This window comes from Mytilus trossulus, chromosome 14 (genome assembly GCF_036588685.1).
Source record: "Mytilus trossulus isolate FHL-02 chromosome 14, PNRI_Mtr1.1.1.hap1, whole genome shotgun sequence".
Classification (NCBI taxonomy): domain Eukaryota; kingdom Metazoa; phylum Mollusca; class Bivalvia; order Mytilida; family Mytilidae; genus Mytilus; species Mytilus trossulus.
In genome coordinates, this window is record NC_086386.1 from 78,396,311 (window position 1) to 78,416,560 (window position 20,250).

A 20,250-nucleotide genomic window follows, 5' to 3' on the forward strand; every position below is an offset into this window, starting at 1 on the left:
AATGAAACAAAAATTGAACAAAAGCCTAAGACATTGAAAATGTAAAAAAGGAGATGTGGTATGATTGCCAATGAGACAACTATCCACAAAAGACCAAAATGACACAGACATTAACAACTAAAGGTCACCGTACGGCCTTCAACAATGAGCAAAGCCCATACAGTATAGTCAGCTATAAAAGGCCCCGATAAGACAATGTAAAACAAGGCCAGAGGTTTCTGGATACCGACAGGTTCAAATGCGGCGGGGTTAAGTGTCAGTGTGTTTCGTGAGATCTCTCATATTAGTATGTTTTTAATTTGTAATGAAATTCAAAGCCAAATTTGACAGAGGAGACAGGACTTCGGACAATCACAAACAGAATACGACGGAGTTAAAAGTGTATATTTACTGACATACTTACGAGATCGATGATAGTTCTATTTTTATGGAGCATTTCTGCGATATATTTAGCACCATCTGTAAACAGACCATTGTCTTCTAAATCTAAACTAGTTACTACTTGATTATCCTGAAAACAAAGGCATCAAAAGAAATCAAAAGATACATGTATGCTACAATGAAACATCTTTAATACTTTTTTGAATACATATACAAGTATCGTGGTACTTAAAATATAAGAAATGATATATAGATAGATATAGATAACTCGTATTAACATCAGCCCAACAATGATAGATCTGTAAATTTGCTTTCGCAATTTTTTTTTGTTCTTCTCTGGCCGGGATTCGAACTCATGCTTCTGAGATATCGTGACACCAATTCGCCTGCACTGTTTCCGACGCGTTTGACCACTCGACCACTTTAGCTCCACAAAATTAAAGCTTTCGTAGATATAAATATACTGTAGTACGCCGCTAGATTAAAACTGACGTGGAAAGGTAACACATGCCCACCGAAAGCTCTTTTTTGAGAGCCCAGGTGGTCGTGTGGTCTAGCGGGACGGCTGCAGTGCAGGCGATTTGGTGTCACGATATCACAGTAGCATGGGTTCGAATCCCGGCGAGGGAAGAACCAAAAATTTGCGAAAGCAAATTTACAGATCTAACATTGTTGGGTTGATGTTTAGACGAGTTGTATATACATTATGTACACAGCCATGTATCACCATCATTGATGGCGATCCGATGGATACATCTGTTGTAGGGTTGTCACTGACTCAGACGTACTTATGATATAATTATATATATGTAATTCTTTTCTGTGACTGTATCTTACATTAATTTGTAGGATCCTTTACTATAGATAATTTAGCTGATCTGTAACAATAACATCTTCATGCCTTATATATCATGTACTGTAGTACGCCGCTAGATTAAAACTGACGTGGAAAGGTAACATATGGCCACCGAAAGCTCTTTTTTTGAGAGCCCAGGTGGTCGTGTGGTCTAGCGGGACGTCTGCAGTGCAGGCGATTTGGTGTCACGATATCACAGTAGCATGGGTTCGAATCCCGGCGAGGGAAGAACCAAAAATTTGCGAAAGCAAATTTACAGATCTAACATTGTTGGGTTGATGTTTAGACGAGTTGTATATACATATATATATAGTACACAAAAAAAAATTCTTTTCAAGCGGTATACAGAACTATATATTAAATATTAAATACACAATAAGAGTTTTTAAAGCAGCATTATCTAGCGCTTTCATCCATCTTGGGACGACGTTCATAGTCTGGAAAAGTCCCAAGATGGATGAAAGCGCTAGACAATGCTGCTTTTAAAACTCTTTTTATGTATTTTAATATGTATATGTATATATACATGTATAACACACGGTATTAGATGTTCGGTTGGCAGTTGTGGTACCATGTACATGTATGTCCTACTATAATCATGAGAAATAAAACATAAAAGAATTGTTTAATCAAATTAGAGAATCAAGTGTTATGTGTTCTCCAATAAGAATATTTATTGATCAATGCCAGAAGATAAGTATTTGATATATATTATGTTACAAAATGTAATTGAAATAATGCACTAGTATACCCAATGGAGCTGATGGCATACATGAAATTTAACAAAATACCACATTTCATAATACACCACAAAGTCCTGTTGTTCGTTGATGTGGTTGGTAAGTGTTTCTCGTTTTTTATATAGATTATACCGTTGCATTTCCCGTTTGAATCGTTTATTAGACTAGTCAATTCTGGGGCCCTTTACACTGGCACTTGTCTCAGATAAAAATTCCTAAATGCCATTTTATTACACACTTGTGTTATATAAAGGTTTATAGGAGAGAGAAAAAATTGAGACAAGTGCATGTGCTCTCTTAGCTTGTTCTTCGGTGAAAGTCAAGGCTTCGTGTTGAAGACCGTACTTTGACCTATATGATTTACTTTTAAATTAGCAAATTGTGACTTGGATGGAGAGGTGTCTCATTGGCACTCGTGCCACATCTTCTTATATCTATGAATTTAAATATGTACATACAATTAGAATCTATAATGCAGTTGTTGAATCCAAACTATCCTGAGAAAGGCACAAAAATACCAATACGCAGAAGAAGAATACTGGCATGATTAGAATCGGATTAATAATAATTAAAAAAATAGCTGGTAAATATTTGCCATATAAAAGAATCACTACTTACAACTAATGCAATTGCCATCGCTCTGACTCCGGCAGGTCCGGTCGGATGACTTCTCATGGTAATAGCTGGTGTCGCCACCTGGTTTTTAAATGAGGATGCAGGTGTAACACCTAGCATTTTACATGTGTTACGATATGTGCTTTTAATCTGACGAGTGTCGTCGTCATCGTCTTCGTCATCGTCTGAACACTCTGGTGAAGCAACTAAAAAAACGTATGGTGAAAATATAAAATAAGATTGTGGGTGGAGGATTACGGAATAGATAGTTTATAATGGGCAAAAGAGTATGGAGTATTGAGGTGCTTACATGATAAGAAGAGAGAATAATGGGCAAAAAGCATAAAATAAGTTGAACAACATAAAAAAAAAAGAACTATCTTTAAAAAAGATATCCGACGTATTTGAATTTGAGTATATGTTTAAAACTATTAATTCGATAACCTTTCGACTTAATGATGCAGGACATCTTTAATTTTATGAATAACGTTTTCTCTGTTTATGTTCAGTATGCTCGGTCCTCGTATCTTTCTGTTTACATTCACCAAAACCCCGCGGAAATCTCACATGCGTAGGTGCATTTTAAAATGCATGTACGTTCGTATAACAAAGTTTGCATTAAAAATTATATAATTGTCCCGATTCAACAGCTGTCATGGATGCAAAGAGCTATTGGAGAAACAATTATTTTAATAAAAATATAAATCTTTGTAAGATCTAGATCAAATTTAATATTTATAGCTTAACACTTGCTTTCCATCACGATATAATTAATGAGACTTTTTTTTCAAACACAACCAAATCACCCACCATGACAGCATTTTGTCCAATCACAGAAAAGATTTTCGAGCATGCTTATTCTGTTGCCATAGTTAAGCGTCCCTTAGTTCAAAGGGCACAAACCGAAACCATACCGACTACGTCGGAAAAATGAAGAATACTAAAATGAAAGACCCCCAACCCATTCCACTATATAGCTAGACCCTATAATATCAGTTCAAGATAACATAACTTAATTTCCAGGAATTTCTTCAAACTGTTATTCAGTACACCGGATACTGGTCATGATGTACCGTATTTAAACCGGGGTATAGTGAATTTAGACAGCTGATGAATCATGCAGTATATCGGGACAGTGATTGGATTTCATTCTTTTGTTGGGTTTATTTGAATAACATTAACGGTACCAATTTTTTCTGCATCAGATGCGCATTTCGACAAAACATGTCTCTTCAGTGATGCTCGTGGCCAAAACATTTGAAATCCAAAGTTGTAATAGATTTTAATTGGTATTTCGCCCACGGTTCTATTAAAAATTAAAGTTTATCTTTCCCTGTTCATCAATACAACGCATTTTTTTTTTAATTTATCGAATTTTGTTTAACTTGAAGGTGAAAATCGTTATTTCGCGAAGGTTTCCGTAGTTTCCCAAAAGTTTGCGTTATAACTTTCAAAGTTTTGTGTTATTTCGCAAAGGGTTGCGTTTTGCGTTATATATAATGCAAAGGTTTGCATTGTTTCGTAATTGCTTGCGTGATGATAAATATTAAGTCAAATATACAAGAAATATAAAAACAGAATGTGTGACGTAAAAACAGTTCCGTTATTTGGAGATCTAATGTTTACAGGGAAAAATCTCGAAGTTCCTGTACCGCTAATGCATGCTTGTCAGCATTTGCTTGTCTTTCAAAAATCACCTGCTTTTCGTGATCTTTGAAAGACATTCATAGACCACGATATGATTTTAGTATAATATGTATCTGCATTTTCAATAAAATCATAAAAATCTCAAAAATAATATCAGCGTGGTAGCCATTTTTTTTTTATTTCAGGTTTCTGTTTCTACATTAACTTGAAATATGTTTATCAAAGCATTGTATAATTCCTCAGTAAGCAGTTTCTTAGATACAAATATTTATAAAACAAAACTTTCAAAATGCTTTGTTACCCATAATGCAACATGACACTTTTTGCATAAACAATATCTTACCTTCAGTGATAAAAGAGCTCTTCGATTTCCGTCTTACGAATTTTAGTTTCAACATTATTCCACTTATGGAGAAACTGTGGCGTAATTCATATTTTAAAATTTGATATTGAATTAGTCAGTAAACATTGTAACCCAACCCATGGTTTTTGTGCATTAATCTTTGACAAGTACCACTTTCCTTCGGCCAACAGGTCAATCGTAATAGCTGCATTTGTTATCAAATGATCTGATTTATAGGATTAGTAAGCTTTGATATAAAAGGCCTACGTGTATTTTACGTAAATAACAATCGAATTTAAATACACCTGGTGCCAATCGTATTATCTCAAATTTGTAAATATAGAAGTTTGCAGGTCAGTGCATTTGAAGTGTGTGAACCACCTGCATGTACATGGTGTATACAGTCGTTGTCGTTTTAATTGAAACACAGGGCAAAAAGGCTTTTTATTTAATTGACATGCGCTATAATCTAAAGTTTAAAAAAAAAATGCATGACAAGGGTACTAGTAATTACTTAAAATATTGGACCATCCAAAAGGATACATCAATCGACAGGGACTGATAGCGACTTAACTTTTTTTTTTACATTTTACAGTTTATTGAAAATAATCATTAGGCAATATCATACCACAGTGAAATTGATGAAATACATTTCTGTGTCAATTTGGTCTCTTTGGAGAGTTGTCTCATTGGCAATCATATCATATCTTCTTTTTTTTTTTATATAGAAACTGTTTTACAAAATAAGGCTATGCTGTATTTTTGTTGATTTTTCCTGTCCTATTTGCATGGTTTTTATTTAATTGACAACGCTCGCATCAAAAGGTGTATGTTTATTGTGCGGTTTACCATCTACATGTATATCTCTTTTCTTAAACATCATGATCAACTGTAACATATGGTATAGATAGTCTATGAGGTTCTATAAAAGTTGGACTGAAGCATGGTTATCGAGAGCAAAAAAATGCATGCATAAAAAGAATGCTAAAACCAATGTCGCTTCAGTTTGTTTTTCAAATACACCGCATTTGAAAAAAAAACTGTTCATTTATCTTAATTAAAAGTAGTTCAACACATTTCTACGCGCTTCTGCAGTAAAAGTAGAGACTAAGGGTAAAATATACATAAGTTGTTAGTTGTTATTCATCTTTATTTAATTAGCTAAGATTTCAATTGTATTTTCAAATAAAATGCTTTTTTCACAATATTCAAGACATGTTCAAAAGTGATTTTTTATAAATTTTCAATCGTGATTTAGATATCTTAAGGTTCCACTAAAGTCAAAATATAGGACACTTCATAAACATCTAAACTTTGCCTGTATTTTTCAACCTATAATGAATAAAGTCATAAACTATGAGATCATATGTTCATTTAAACAAACTTTATATATACACATTGTGTAAGTTGTAAATAAACTTGAAATTGTTATGTTGTGGCCAAACCGGTTCTTTGGGTGAACACTAAATTTTCCAAAAAATCTGCAGGCCTGCAAGACGACTTAATTTGCTTAAAATTGGTATGGACGAATACTGTTACATGTAATGCAGGGCAAGCGGATGCTGATTTGTCACATACATATGTTTTAATGGCATATTTGTCCAATTTCTGTATTGAACCTTCGATATTCGTTCACTTAGATACATGAAATTAACTGAAACTAGAAAATCAATACATTTTATAAAAAATCAACATGCGCTTGCCCTGCATTACATGTATTAGTATTCGTTCATACCAAATTTAAGCAAATTAAGACGTCTTGCAGGCCTCCAGATTTTTTTGAAAATGTATTGTTCACCCAAGAACCGGTTTGGCCACAACATAACAATTTCAAGTTTATTTACAATTTATACAGTGTGTATATATAAAGTATGTTTAAATAATTACATTAGATGTATGTTTCATTATAATACGTTATTCTAATTGGCTAATTGCACATCACATGTTATTCCGTAAGCAGTTGCATGAGACAATAACATTTCATTCATGATGACACGAGGTCCCACAATAAAGTGCACGGGTGAATCTAAAAAATTAACTTAATGAAAATCGTGTTTTTATAATCCTAGCTAAAAAATGTAATTATAAGTATTGAATGCTTCTTTTTGTAACTTTATAGGGTTGTAAAAGCGTTGACCGTGCGTACATTTTTAGAATGAAGCGCTTCCGCGCTTCATACAAAATGTACTTCGGTCAACGCTTTTACAACCCTATAAAGTTACAAAAAGAAGCATTCAATACTTATAATTACATTTTTGCATATTTAAACATACTTTATATATACACACTGTATAAATTGTAAATAAACTTGAAATTGTTATGTTGTGGCCAAACCGGTTCTTGGGTGAACAATACATTTTCAAAAAAATCTGGAGGCCTGCAAGACGTCTTAATTTGCTTAAATTTGGTATGAACGAAATTTAATTGGACCGTGCGTACATTTTTAGAATGAAGCGCTTCCGCGCTTCATACAAAATGTACTTCGGTCAACGCTTTTACACCCCAATAAATTTACAAAAAGAAGCATTCAATTCTTAAATGAACATATGTTTTCATAGTTTATGACTTTATTCCTTATAGGTTGAAAAATACAGGCAACGTTTAGATGTTTATGAAGAGTCCTTTATTTTGACTTTAGTGGAACCTTAAGGAACATTTATACTCGATTTGCAATTAATAAGCAAATGCAGCTTGATAAAGGTATCATTCAAAAGCATTATCAATGAGGCACTCTACACCAGAGACCAAAAGACATAAAAGTTGACAACGAAGACCTTCAACATTGAGCATTACATTACAGATTGCTTTGTTCATTGGTAAACAAAGTATTAAATAAAATAGACAAATACATATGAATATAGAAATAAAAGGTGATGGGAAGACTAACAGAAAGAAATTTGAAATGAAGCCTCTTACCGTCAGCCATTATATCATAGCCAGTGAAAGTAAATTCCCTTTTTGGTCTGATCTGTAGCATTTCATCCGGAATCAATCGGGATTTTTCCCGTTTTGTCTTCGTAGTCTGTCGTGAGATTGGCTCAGGCGTAGTTGATGGTGATTGTTTTGCATTGTTAGTGTCTTTTGGTATGGCTTTTGAAAGATTGATGGATGCCGAACTCAAAAATAATGAAGCACTTCGATTTCCAATTTGAACTGTCTGTATTTCCCTTTTCGAGTCCGATGTATTTTGAACCGGAACATTTTGATTTTCATCATGTTTTGAATTTGCATCCTGATTACCAATGTCGTCTGTTTCTCGTCCGTCAAGTTGTTGTTGGGCCGCCTTCATTGCCATTAACTAAAATGAACAAAGACATTTATTTTAATTTAATTGCTGCAAAATTCGATTAGCTAATATACAATGATATTACATGTACTTGTGTTTTGTTTATGACGAGAACGACTTTTATGTCTTCGAATGATGATAATTCATTCGGAAGAAATTTCTAACTGCATTAAATGGTTTATGTTGTTTCTCGGGTAATGTGAAAATTATACTTCATTATGGGACCAGTATCGCGCATGACACTGCCATTGTTTTCATAGATGCAAATCTAATCAATTTTATCAAATTATCGTAAATATCTGGAAGATTTTTCAGATCAAAATTATTACTGTCAATGACAAATATGAAATATTGAATTATTGATAATAGATTTCAGTGCTTGAAAGCACAAATCCTGTGATACAGATATAAATCTCAAGACATTTGAAATGTACATGTCAACGGCATCACGAGATGAAATTTGATTTACCGTAATAATAGAACGATTCAAACAATAACCGAAGAATTAGTATCAATTAAAGAATGCAGAAAAATCTAAATAAATAATTACTTATCAGATCTTATGTTAAATGTCACATTATTGTCCAAGACACGGTTGTATTATAATGGGTTAAGTTGAATTATTTTCTAGATGAACATAACGATAAATAACTTGCAATAGAATTATGATATTTCTTTTCAAAAATATGTCTGAATAAAAACGATCTAATAAATATTAATCTGAGTTAATACAAGCTATTGTTTTTGGTTTGAATTTTTGTTTTTTAAATGTTTTTCTTTTTGTGATAAATATGTGCCTCTTTTACAAAGGTCACTAAAACAATTAAAGACATGAATAAACTTTTAGGAATGTGTACTCTGGAAAGCTGTATTTTCCATGCAACTGTCTTTTACTCCTATTAACAACGATAGCATGTAGATATTATCTGTTAAAATATATGCAATTTTTGATCACTCACCGAATTATTTTAAGAACAAAACAAAAAACAGAAAAAAAACAATAACACGAAAATAGAAAATTTAAAGGAAAAAAAAAGGAAAATGTTATTCTGTAATACCTTCATTAATATAATAATCCAAATAATGGCAATATTACCAGACGATCTCCTACTTATCTCCGATCGCTATACACTAAACTTGATTAGGCCGCTAGAATTAGTATGTCATGTTTTATCAGTATTGTTCTTGCTATTTTCATGTTCATTATAAGTGTTGCCATTATTTTTATGTGTTTTTAAAAATATTTTATATTTGTGTATTTGTTTGTATCTAACGAGGAAAAGTTGCACAATATATGTGAAATAAGACATTATTTAAAGAATTTATAATTTATTTAAAAGCCCCTAAACCCTATAATGTAAACCTATTGAACTATTTTTATGAAGCGGTGAAACTAAATTAGTAAAGGAAATATTTTGATATTTTTGCTAAAATCGCTAAAATATTGTGTACACAATAAGGTCACCACACCCATATCTTATTATATAGGTCAATAATTGGAGTGAAAAATAGTAGCAACTAATGAAGTTATGACAAGTTCTTTTAGGCATTAAAAAGCTGAGGTCAATTTTAACAATAATTGTTAAATACGTCGAACAACATTTATTAAATTTTGACAGGAAGAGGGAATTTAGCATAAAAGAGCGAATTTGAATTACGTTTATAAGCTAGGAAAACGAATACCGATGAAAATACATTGTAAGCACTTAAACGGTTATTTGAAATATGTTTCGGAGATTTGCCCTCGGTTTTAATTATTACCTAATAAATAACACTTTATTGGGTGTATCGACAATACCTACGAATTTTCAGATACATGTACACCCTGATTCAAAGAAGGACAAGTCAATGCTTAACCCCGCCACATTATTTATGTATGTGCCTGTCCCAAGTCAGGAGCCTGTAATTCAATGGTTATCGTTTGTTTATGTGTTACATATTTGTTTTTCGTTCAGTTTTTTTACATAAATAAGGCGGTGCTTTGCCTTTGCGCCAATTGGCATTTTATTTGCGCCAAAAAAATCTTTCATTTGCGCCACAAACTATATTTCATTTGCGCCAATATTACAATAAGGCCGTTAGTTTTCTCGTTTGAATTGTTTTACATTGTCTTATCGGGGCCTTTTAAAGCTGACTATGCGGTATGGACTTTGCTCAGTGTTGAAGGCCGTACGGTGACCTATAGTTGTTAATGTTTTAGTCGTTTTGGTCTTTTGTGGATAAATATCTCTTTGGCAATCATACCACATCTTCTTTTTATACACTGGGTATCATCATTTTATAATGTATAATGTAAAACTTTTTATAAGTATGATAACACTGAAATTAAATTGTAAGTTTAGCAGTATTTAACGTACATAACAAAAAAGAATCTGTAAATAGTATAAACTTTTAGGGCGGATCCAGTAATTTTAAAAGGGGGTTCTAACCCAGGATATAGAGGGTTTCCAAATACATGTTCTTTTTTTTAATACATTGATCACTCGGAAAGGATGTACCAACTATCCCCTGCCCATGGATCCGCCACTGCCCTATGTCGTTCCCATTTCATGTCACTGATATCAATCTATATTTGTAATGATCGAAATATCTAGAGTATTTATGAAGTCCTATGCACACCCGGTGATGGGATTCTGAGGACGAGGCATTTTGTTTATGTACAACCACATCAACGTTCAGTATAGTTCAACAATTGTAATCGACCAGTATAAATGCAGTGGGATCGGTACCTTTAAATGAATTAAGAAAATATCACAAAATCTTTAAATAAATATTTTGATTTTGACGTAAACTGATTTTCTTTCATTACTAAGAATATACTTTGTTTACATTAATTTATATAAATATTTTATTTCATTAAGTATGAAGTCAAGAAATAGTGTGAAAAGTAAGCATTCTTAAGTTTTAACATGCGATAAAATATGATATATATGCCGAATTTTAATAGGATTTAAAGAAACATCATATAGCCTTAAAACATTGTATTGTTACATTAATATTGCATGTCATTTTACAAAAAGAAAATTTTTAATTTCAATTGAGCTTTTATTTACGTATAATCTACTCCGTGCTTTGATAACTGAAAAACATTGACAACGTCAAATTTTCAAGTTAACCTTCAACTATTTTATACTGTCAAATCTGTTTGTAAAAATTGACAACGAAGGCCTAGTGAAAATTGATCTTATAAGAGATGTACATGTACCTTAAAATGGGGAGGGGGGGGGGAGAGTTGTGTAAAATATTGAGACTGTTTGCGTAGGTGAATTACCCTGTCAAAGCAGGTCTTTTCTTATCTCCAAGACCTTACAGAAACATTACAAATGCTAATCCAACTTAAGTGGTATGTTTAGACAAAAACACAGTTTGATACGTTATGGTAATAAATAAAATTGAGAAAGGAAATGGTGAATATGTCAAAGCGACAACCACCCGACCATAGAGCAGATAACAGCCGAAGGCAACCAGTATGGTGTATTATTTAAGTGCTGGATGCACATGCTATCATATCTTTTCATTGGATTTTTTCGGGTACAAAAAGGAGAGACACAGATATGTTTATTATATATTTGCGTTGTATTTAACCTGAAGTGGACGCTTTATCATACATATAGACAAGTTATGCCTCTGCTTACAGCTTTAAGTTGTCTGCAAAACACTTTTTTCTTTTTCTGCATGTATTTTTTAATGATTTTTTATTCTGAGCATTTTTTTTTAAAACAAATTATAAACAATACCCCGTCGCAAAGTACTATTGCAGCCTTCTTGGTTAATTGCAACTATCCGTAGCTGTTTCATCAGAAAGTGCAAGTGTATCTGTTATTTTGATATTGTTAGGGAGCAACGATTTGACTTCAAGGGGGTTATTGGTTTTTCAGAAATTTGTTAGGCGCAAAAGCGAACATTTTCATTTATAGTTGTTCGACTCTATCAATCATTTTTTTCTTCTTCAAAATTTAACGCTATACATGCAATGTATGGGGAGAATATTTGTTATTGTCATCTGCTTGACCAGAATATTTTTTGTTTATCAAGAATAAAAAAAAAACAATATCCCCTTTTTTAAGTTAATATCGTTCTTCCCTTATTACATACACACATATTGTCAAGTTACTTACTAGTAACTGTTTAAACATTTGATTTGCACTAACAACAGAAGGGATTGTACACAAGATATGATAAGTCAACATAAGAGACGTCCTCTCTTAAAACAAATATAAACAAAACACATTTAATATTTACAACAAGAAGTCAAGTTACTATGGGTAGCATGACTCGAAAACTATTAATTGGTATACCTTCAATTTAAGCAAAATCCACTCTCTCCCTAAACATTTTAAGAAAGACTTGGATTTAGTAATTAGATATCTTTTTTTCTAAATGTAATATCATGTAGATAACATTAGCAGATTTAAAAGCCTGAAGACAGCTTTATATCACTTTTCGAAGTATGGTCAAACTAAGAAATAAACAAATTGTTTACCTTATTTCCCATCTTGATACTTTTCCTGATCCGAAACTTCGGATATATGAATTCGATATCTTCTTTTCTTCCTAATGCACTGTCGATGATTGTCGTCTGCAGTGTATAGTTTACATAAACTACCCTAATCAAATTTGAATGTTAACTTGTTGATCAAGGGATTTAACCGGTTAAATCACTCCTCTTCTACTTTGAGTAGTCGAATTACATTGTAAAAGTCACAATTTTGATATTAGCTTTAGATTTAAAAAAAGTAACGAGGTCTTTATTTTCAGATAATTGGTTTGAATGGCAATTGAATGCACTACAAAATCATTTTTTTAAATTCAAGATGTAACGGGAGATATTTAAAAGTGTTATTTTTGATAATGATTTAGATATTACTAATATGACACGACAGCTTTTATGAATGACATGATACTTTAATGGCTGTTGAATAGGTAAATTTCAATATACTTATGTTTTTATCATTTTGGGAGAAAAGGTAGGTACCATATTTGTACAAACTTACATAGTCTGATTATAAATATACCACATTGACTGAAAAAATAAACTAGTGTGTCTAGCCCCCCGCTTTTGCCATGGGGTTGTAATGCATATAGAGGGCTCCAGGGGTCTTGAAGATCCACCCACCCCTTTTGTGGGGAAAAAAACTTGGTTGATTGTACTGTTTGAGAAACGTTTGCGTAAAATACAAGAGTCAGTCGTAAATCGGTGGGAGGCAACGTAAAGTCTATACCACCTTCTCTCTTTGCTCACCAGAAAAAAAAATGAATATCATTTATTTATGATTATCAAACGATTTTTGCAGCATCAAATCGTCCAAATTTTGTACAAATCGCTTTGCTCGACGGAATACAATCATTTTGAATACATCTTTCACCCCTTGAAAAAAATCCTTGATCAGCCACTGAATGATCTCCCTCGTTTTCCCAAAGAACTTTTTATTTTGTTTTATTTTTCATGTAAATACGTCACATATAATCACTTTTGCTTTTTCACATGTTACATTTGGTGTACTGAAAAATCACGGATTTAAAGGCTGCAGGTATAATATAGAAAGCCATGTTGGACAAACTATGAACTTATGCAAATTCCGTGTCTGAAGACAATTTTGAACAAGCTATGTTGGCAAATGGAAGCTTCAGCAAAATGTAAATGTATTGGCATTTTAAGTTGAAACCATTGTCCTATATATGCATCATTTATTTATCGCTATTTAGTCCAATCCGGAAAAAAAACAGTTACAAATATGTCAAGTGTCACAAACCAAAAGGTCTTCAGCAATGAACTGGTGTAGAAAAAGTTTGGAAAATGGACATTTTAAAACTTTGATCTTTTAAGAAGCAAAATACTATAAGGCAATTGACAGTCATTGAAAATGTTTTATTTGATGTGTTTACGATGGTTTAAATATATCTCTACAAAAAGTTGTATGCACAATACAATATTTGAAAAAGGTCCCAGATAATATTGACTGGTTTAAAAGTTGTATAACTTATTCGGAAAAGAATAAATTGCTGTAAGGTGTATTATATCTATCTAGCTGTTTTCGCCATATTACCGAATATATGTTTTGAGATAAAAAGATGATAAGAGATTTGCATTAAATTTTGTTATTTCATTTAAACTTTGTTGATTTTTTGATCTTATCCAATATTGTATTCTTATATAAATTGTATTGATCAGCATTTACCAGAACAATACCGTAAATTATAAATATGCTAGATTATTAAGTGGATAAAGAAGCATTAGTGTCTGAATTAGGACATATTTAAATATACAGTGAAACCTGACTAAACCGAATCCTGTATAAAACGAAACTATGTATAACCCAAACATGTTCGCAAGCACTGTTATCAAATACGTTGTGCGTTTTGAACTTGATTAAATCGAAAAATCGGTTAAAACCGAACAAAATCTCAAGTCCCGAAGAGGTTCGGTTTAAACAGGTTTCACTGTATTAAGTAACCTAAATACTCTTTGACAAGAATGATTAAATAACAAGATTAACGTCTGCTACAATGGGTCACTTTTTGTCAGTGTTTATTTATAATTATCCAACTATTTGAGAAAATCTAACAACAAACACATTTTCGATTAACAAGAAAAGTATCAGTGGTAATATGCTAGTATGATCGCTTTGAAATTATGCTTGAAGAAGTAAGTTCGTGTGTAGAAAGCTAAAGAAGCTGTAATACTACCAAACATGATACATCACATCCGCTTTCATACAAAAAAGGGTCGAAAAGTATACTTCCTTGAAACGAAAACTCATCTTGTCGGTCTCATACAAAGCATATGGTATATGTGTAGCTAACTCGCATGTTTCGGACTAAATATGTGTGTACTATTTGCCGCTTGACATTACGAGTTCATCTTTCAAGCAATAATAAACTTGTTAATTATCTGCATGGAAATAACTATTAGTATTAGTAACTTCTGTTTACTTCCGAGGTATCTTATAGTGCAATCGACTTTTCAAAAGCCCAAAAAGAACCTTAATCTGAACAAAACGCACTGTATTTCGAATCAGATTCATTTTCTCCTTTGTTGAGAACAAAGCGACCATTCAATGATCTAAACTAAACATCAAAATAATGATATCAGTTTTTTTTTTGTATTCTTTTTAAACATAATACGTTGAGTCGGTATGATTCTATCTCGACCGTTTTCGTGATACTAGTAATTAAACAGTTTGAACTTTGTGATACACTTTTGTATATTTTGTTACCTTTTTAGAAGCTTATCTTATCAGTTGTCAATATACTTACCAATAAGATCTAGACCATATTAGTTTTCCATGTTTTAGAAGTTATTTCACTTTTAAAGAAAATACAAAGCGGACTATCTGATTTTATATTTTATTCAATTTTGTAAGAAAATATACTATTTACCTTAAATCGTTTATTACAAATTTAATTCAAACACCTAATTACAGGTGCGAAATAGAATGCACATTAATTAATACTTTAAACAGACTGGTGCAATTTAGTTTGACGTATCTCATGACGTACATTGTATATGAGGTGAATAACACGCCTCTCGGGGACGTGGGTTATAAGAAATACAATGTTAGAATGTGGGTTATATAGGGTAAAAGAATTAAAATTTCGGAAATATTGGAAAACAAGTTGGATCTAAGGAAAAGAAAAAGGGGAAGGTGAGAGATTCAAGCAATGAAATACCCTTAAAAGCGAGATTGAAAACCCCGGGTCAACCCCCCCCCCCCCCCCTTCCCCCACCCCCTCGTCTTCGGAAAAAAACAAAAAGTTAAAAAGACAGGTCTTGTTAAAGTATCAATTACATACATGTACATGTATGCTATCATTAAACGTTCGTAGGTGTAAATGAACATCTCAATACCTATACAAATATTGACTTGAACAAAAATCTAAACTGTCGTCATTCAAATTAAATATTTAAATACATTTTATCGGTTTGAGATGTACATGGGTTACAAATTGCACTTTAAATACAATAAAATCAAATATACCTTTGAAAAGGTATACTCGAGAGTGTGTTGAGGTACTTATCTTTTTCAAGTATACTGTAATTCAGTGAGTTATTCATCGAGATGACAGTGATTAAAATAAGAGGTAAACACTTCCGTGGGACTAAATAGGGGGGTCCTTCATGTCTGTAAACTTTATGTGACGAATTACCATTATCTTTTTTTCTTTGTGCCATAGAGACTTAGAAGACAGGACAATTTTTTGCCCTCCCTTTTTTTTCCAAAATCCATTTTTCTTGTTTTATTAATTTCAATGATTTTCGCATTTTCTTTATTATAACAACATAGATATACTGCAAATAAATTATATTTGCTATTTACTATCAATTCCACAGTCGTCACTAATATATAGTAAATAGAAATATATAGATGGAAAAGGGGGAGGGCAAACAAAAATTGTACTGTCCCAAAGTACCTATACATTGTGCAAACTGTTCTCTTTTCTTTATAACTTGCCCATTATCTATTTTCTATTCTTCATTTTGTGTAACACACTAATATTCCCTATTGTTTGATTTCGAATTCTTGCCGTATTTTTTTCTATTCTCATTTTTTGGGGGTCCATTTTCTGTACATTTGGCCCATTTTTACATATTCTGTTAACCCCATCAAAACCCTCACGTGTTAATTACAAAATATATCAACTTAAAAGAGAAAGCTAATGTTTGTTTGGCAATGGATAAGATATGTTTTCGTGTTCATTGCCTAGCAGTAGATTTGTTTGTAGGAATGAAGCACAAAAAGATTGCGTGCCTGTTCCTGTTACGAAAATGTGCATCATAAAGTGATATCAGACATTGGCTACAAAATGAACATGCGGGTACTATATTTCGTTATCTTTAGTCCTTCAACAAAGACTAACTTCAAGATGACCTTTTCGGTTACGGGTTAATAAGAAGATATCATACTTCTGAAAGTCATAGAGCTGTGCAAAATAAAAAGAAGGGAATAAAACACTTGATTTTGTCAGGTTCTTATATTGACACCCCTTTTTAAATTTTCTGAATAAAACTTAAAGAAAAATTTCCTTTCATATATAATACGTTTTTTTTTATACGAAAATGGAGGAAACACTTCAAAGGGATTAAACAAATGCAATTCAAAGATAAACAGCGTTTTGAATCCACCCCCCCCCCCCCCCAAAAAAAAATCCCCTTCTCCCTCAAAAACTACCCACCAAACTCCCAACAGAAATAAAACAAAAAAATGCGCATTATGGCTCTTACCAATAATTAAAAGGGTAAGTAATTCCTGCTTTTCAATTTTCATTTGTGCATTTGTAATTTAGCTTTAAATTTGATTATTGTTTTTTTTATTGTGGACCGATATATTACGACAATAGCAGTTAAGTTTTGAAATCTTTGAAATTCTTGAAAGCAAAAATATCATAAAAAAAATAAAGAAAAGAAAGACGCTTCAATGTCTAAATCATTCAGTAATAGTTGTAAAATTAGGTAATACTTATGCACCCAATATTAGACTTGATTGTGCGTTTAATTATTTTTGGGTTAAAGGATTATATTAACACATGTTACAAAACGATTATAGGTCAAGAGGATTTATTAGAATTATCCAGTTAAATCATTATTTTTATTGAACACGTAAATTATCTACTACAAAATTATACATCTGCATGTTTAAATGGACAAAAACGTAAAATATTCAAAAGGAATAAAAAGAGAGGCGTTGCTTTATGTATCTCAAACTATTAATGGTGCAAAGTCGAAAATTATTGAGTAGAATAAATTTATCTGAATCTATTAAAATTATAAGGTTATCCATCTATATACATGTTGTTGTTGACTTCTCGAACATTAAATTTTGGTCTCTGGTGGAGAGTTGTTTCATTGGGTTGTTTCATTGGCAGTATACCACATCTTCTTATTTTAAGATTAATTCCTTTAACGCTAATCTCTCCATTACAATGAGTATTCAGATACAAAAAACACTCTATCACGAGATTCATGACTATAAGGACAGGTTTAAGAATAATTATGTTTGAGTGAACTGTTTTGAACCAATATACATATCTTCTTTTTTCCTTTTTTCCTTTCTTTTTCAAATCTCTCAAAACCTTTACATTGAGTCGTTTCGATAAACAGTGATTTGGAAATTTCTGGGGTATCTACTCATCTTGTTTGTTAAACAATTATCGACTTTTCGTTTGGGTTTTTTTTTGGGGAGGAGTGGTGTTTTTTTTTCTTCATTCATACTTTTTAGCAAACATCAGTAAAAAGACATGACCGAATAGTTATCACAAAACTACTTTTTAAGATGCATACAAAGTTTAATAAATAATGAGAAACAAATTAACATGTGGCCTTGTTTACTGTATTTAGAATATTAAAAAGTATAATCACAAAAATAATGAACTCAGAGTAAAATCTAATCGGAAAGTCCATAATCACATGGCAAAATCAAATGACAAAACACATCAAAAACGAATGGAGAAGAACTGACATATTTCTGACTTCGTACAGGCATTTTCAAATGTAGAAAACATTCTGTTTAGTTCAACTTTTTTTCATGACAAAAACATTTTTGAAATACAATTAAGACTATATAATTTAACAGAATATATTAGAATAATAATATGTAAACTTACCGCAAATAAGAGATTCCCGAAATACGGATTACAGTGACCACCAAAATTCAAACTGCACGAATAATTCAAGAAGTATCCAATCCAAATTCTATATCTATAAATTTTATCATGTATGTTTAAGTCACTATGAAAAATTGTTTTACATAAATCTCTTGAACAAATGGTCTTTGATAAATTAAAATCACCGATAATTCTATTTATTAACTTAGATTAAATTCAAAGTGGGCAGTCGGACAGATTAATTTTTTATATGTATTTAACGGTAAACAATAGTATTTGTTAAGGCTAAGCTAAGTGTACCGTATTGGACATTTAAAACATGATGGAATAACTACAAGAATACATAATTGGTATGTGAAGAAGACATTTTAATTTTATTTCTATGCTCCAATCAAGCGTCAAAAAAATGTAATCTAATTTATTTTAAATTACTTTAAAACAGAAAAAGGAATTCAAATTTAAATTAAATTGCCGGAAGCTTTAGTAGGATAATACTACATGTATCTCTAAAAAGACACATTATTTTTAATGTAATTTTAAAGATTTAGACCTCACTAGTCCTGTTTGACATTTTTTAACAACTTTTTATGATTTTAAACAAGAAAGCATTTATATTTTTTTTATATATTCGTCATTATCGGAAATAACAATTTAAAATGTTGTTAAGATTTTGAACAAATTATTTACTCTTATCAACACGTTAACATTTTAAATCACAGACATATTATGATGAACTTTAAAAACTTGTTCTCTTTTTCGAATGGATGGTGAAAATTTAGCAGAAATAAGTTAAACTGTAATAATTATAATTCATTCTCGCTATTTTACCTATGACGATGTTGTTAATTTCATTGACAATGCAACGTGCGCCCTTACTTTCTACCAATAATTTTTCATATCACTCCACTGTGCTGAGAAAGGAAATTAGTAGTCAGGAATGATCAACAGAAAATTTCGTAAAAAAAGAAAATTTTAATTATTTGTTCTTATGAGAATCGGAAGCCGAATCGTCTAAAATGTCCAACTACTGTATCACTAGCCCGACAACACTGCGAAGGCTGTTTGGCCACAAACATGACAGGTGCGTTCAACTTCAATCACATTCGGCAATCTTCGGTAGAATCCGCTACTCTCTTTCTATCCTTCGGCTGAAATACAGTATGTGATATGTGTCTTCGCCTTACATTTCTTCGCCGGAAGAAGAACGGTTTACTGCTCGTGCTAATATTTTTAATACTCTCTTTCCCTCCTTTAATACAGGAGATCAGTAATGGAAACCTTCGAATCACGGACGAGGTAAGATGATTGTACGGAATCGGCCTAGTTGAGACGAATGAGAGTGTCAGTTTCCTGCCGAGGGTTGGTGATTCTCTCCGAGTATTTCCGTGTTCTTCCACCCAAAGAAAGTGACCACTTTGCAATATCCAATAATGCCGAAAGTGGCGCTTAGAACCAATAATTCAAATTATTATTATTATTTTATACATGAATTCAGGAATACATGAAAAATATACGACTTAATTCCTAACATTTACGGTAACATTTTTGAATAATGAATATTTGATCACCACATAAACAGTTACAATCAAACCAAGTACCAACAGTGTGTTTATCTTTTCTTAAGTAAATTTAAAGTTACCAAAAGAAAATAAACTCGGTCCACAGAAAATTACACGTTTGAATGTAATATCTTTCGTCTGATATTAAATTAAGTTCAATTCTTTTCAGTTTGTTGTTTGATCATAACAAAAATGATGAACAAAGTTATACTAGGTTTAAA

The 20,250-nt window shown here is 31.9% G+C and overlaps 1 protein-coding gene across 4 annotated transcripts in view; it reads right to left on the bottom strand.

Annotated features, from left to right (window-relative positions):
- LOC134697023 (leucine-rich repeat-containing protein 74A-like) overlaps window positions 1-18,702 on the bottom strand; it is a 29,605-nt gene extending 10,903 nt beyond the window's left edge. For 2 of the 4 annotated variants that reach the window (XM_063559037.1, XM_063559040.1), the window contains exons 1-4: window positions 12,352-12,597; window positions 7,499-7,880; window positions 2,596-2,798; window positions 404-511 (exon numbers count right to left, since the gene is read on the bottom strand). In XM_063559037.1, the coding sequence (XP_063415107.1) occupies window positions 404-511; window positions 2,596-2,798; window positions 7,499-7,880; window positions 12,352-12,363 (705 nt within the window). In that variant the 5' untranslated portion in view covers window positions 12,364-12,597. Of the gene's footprint in view, window positions 1-403; window positions 512-2,595; window positions 2,799-7,498; window positions 7,881-8,926; window positions 9,022-12,351; window positions 12,598-18,470 lie in introns of those variants that run through there. The other 2 variants (XM_063559039.1, XM_063559038.1) reach the window with 2 other exon arrangements.
- Window positions 18,703-20,250: the final 1,548 nt, after the last annotated feature.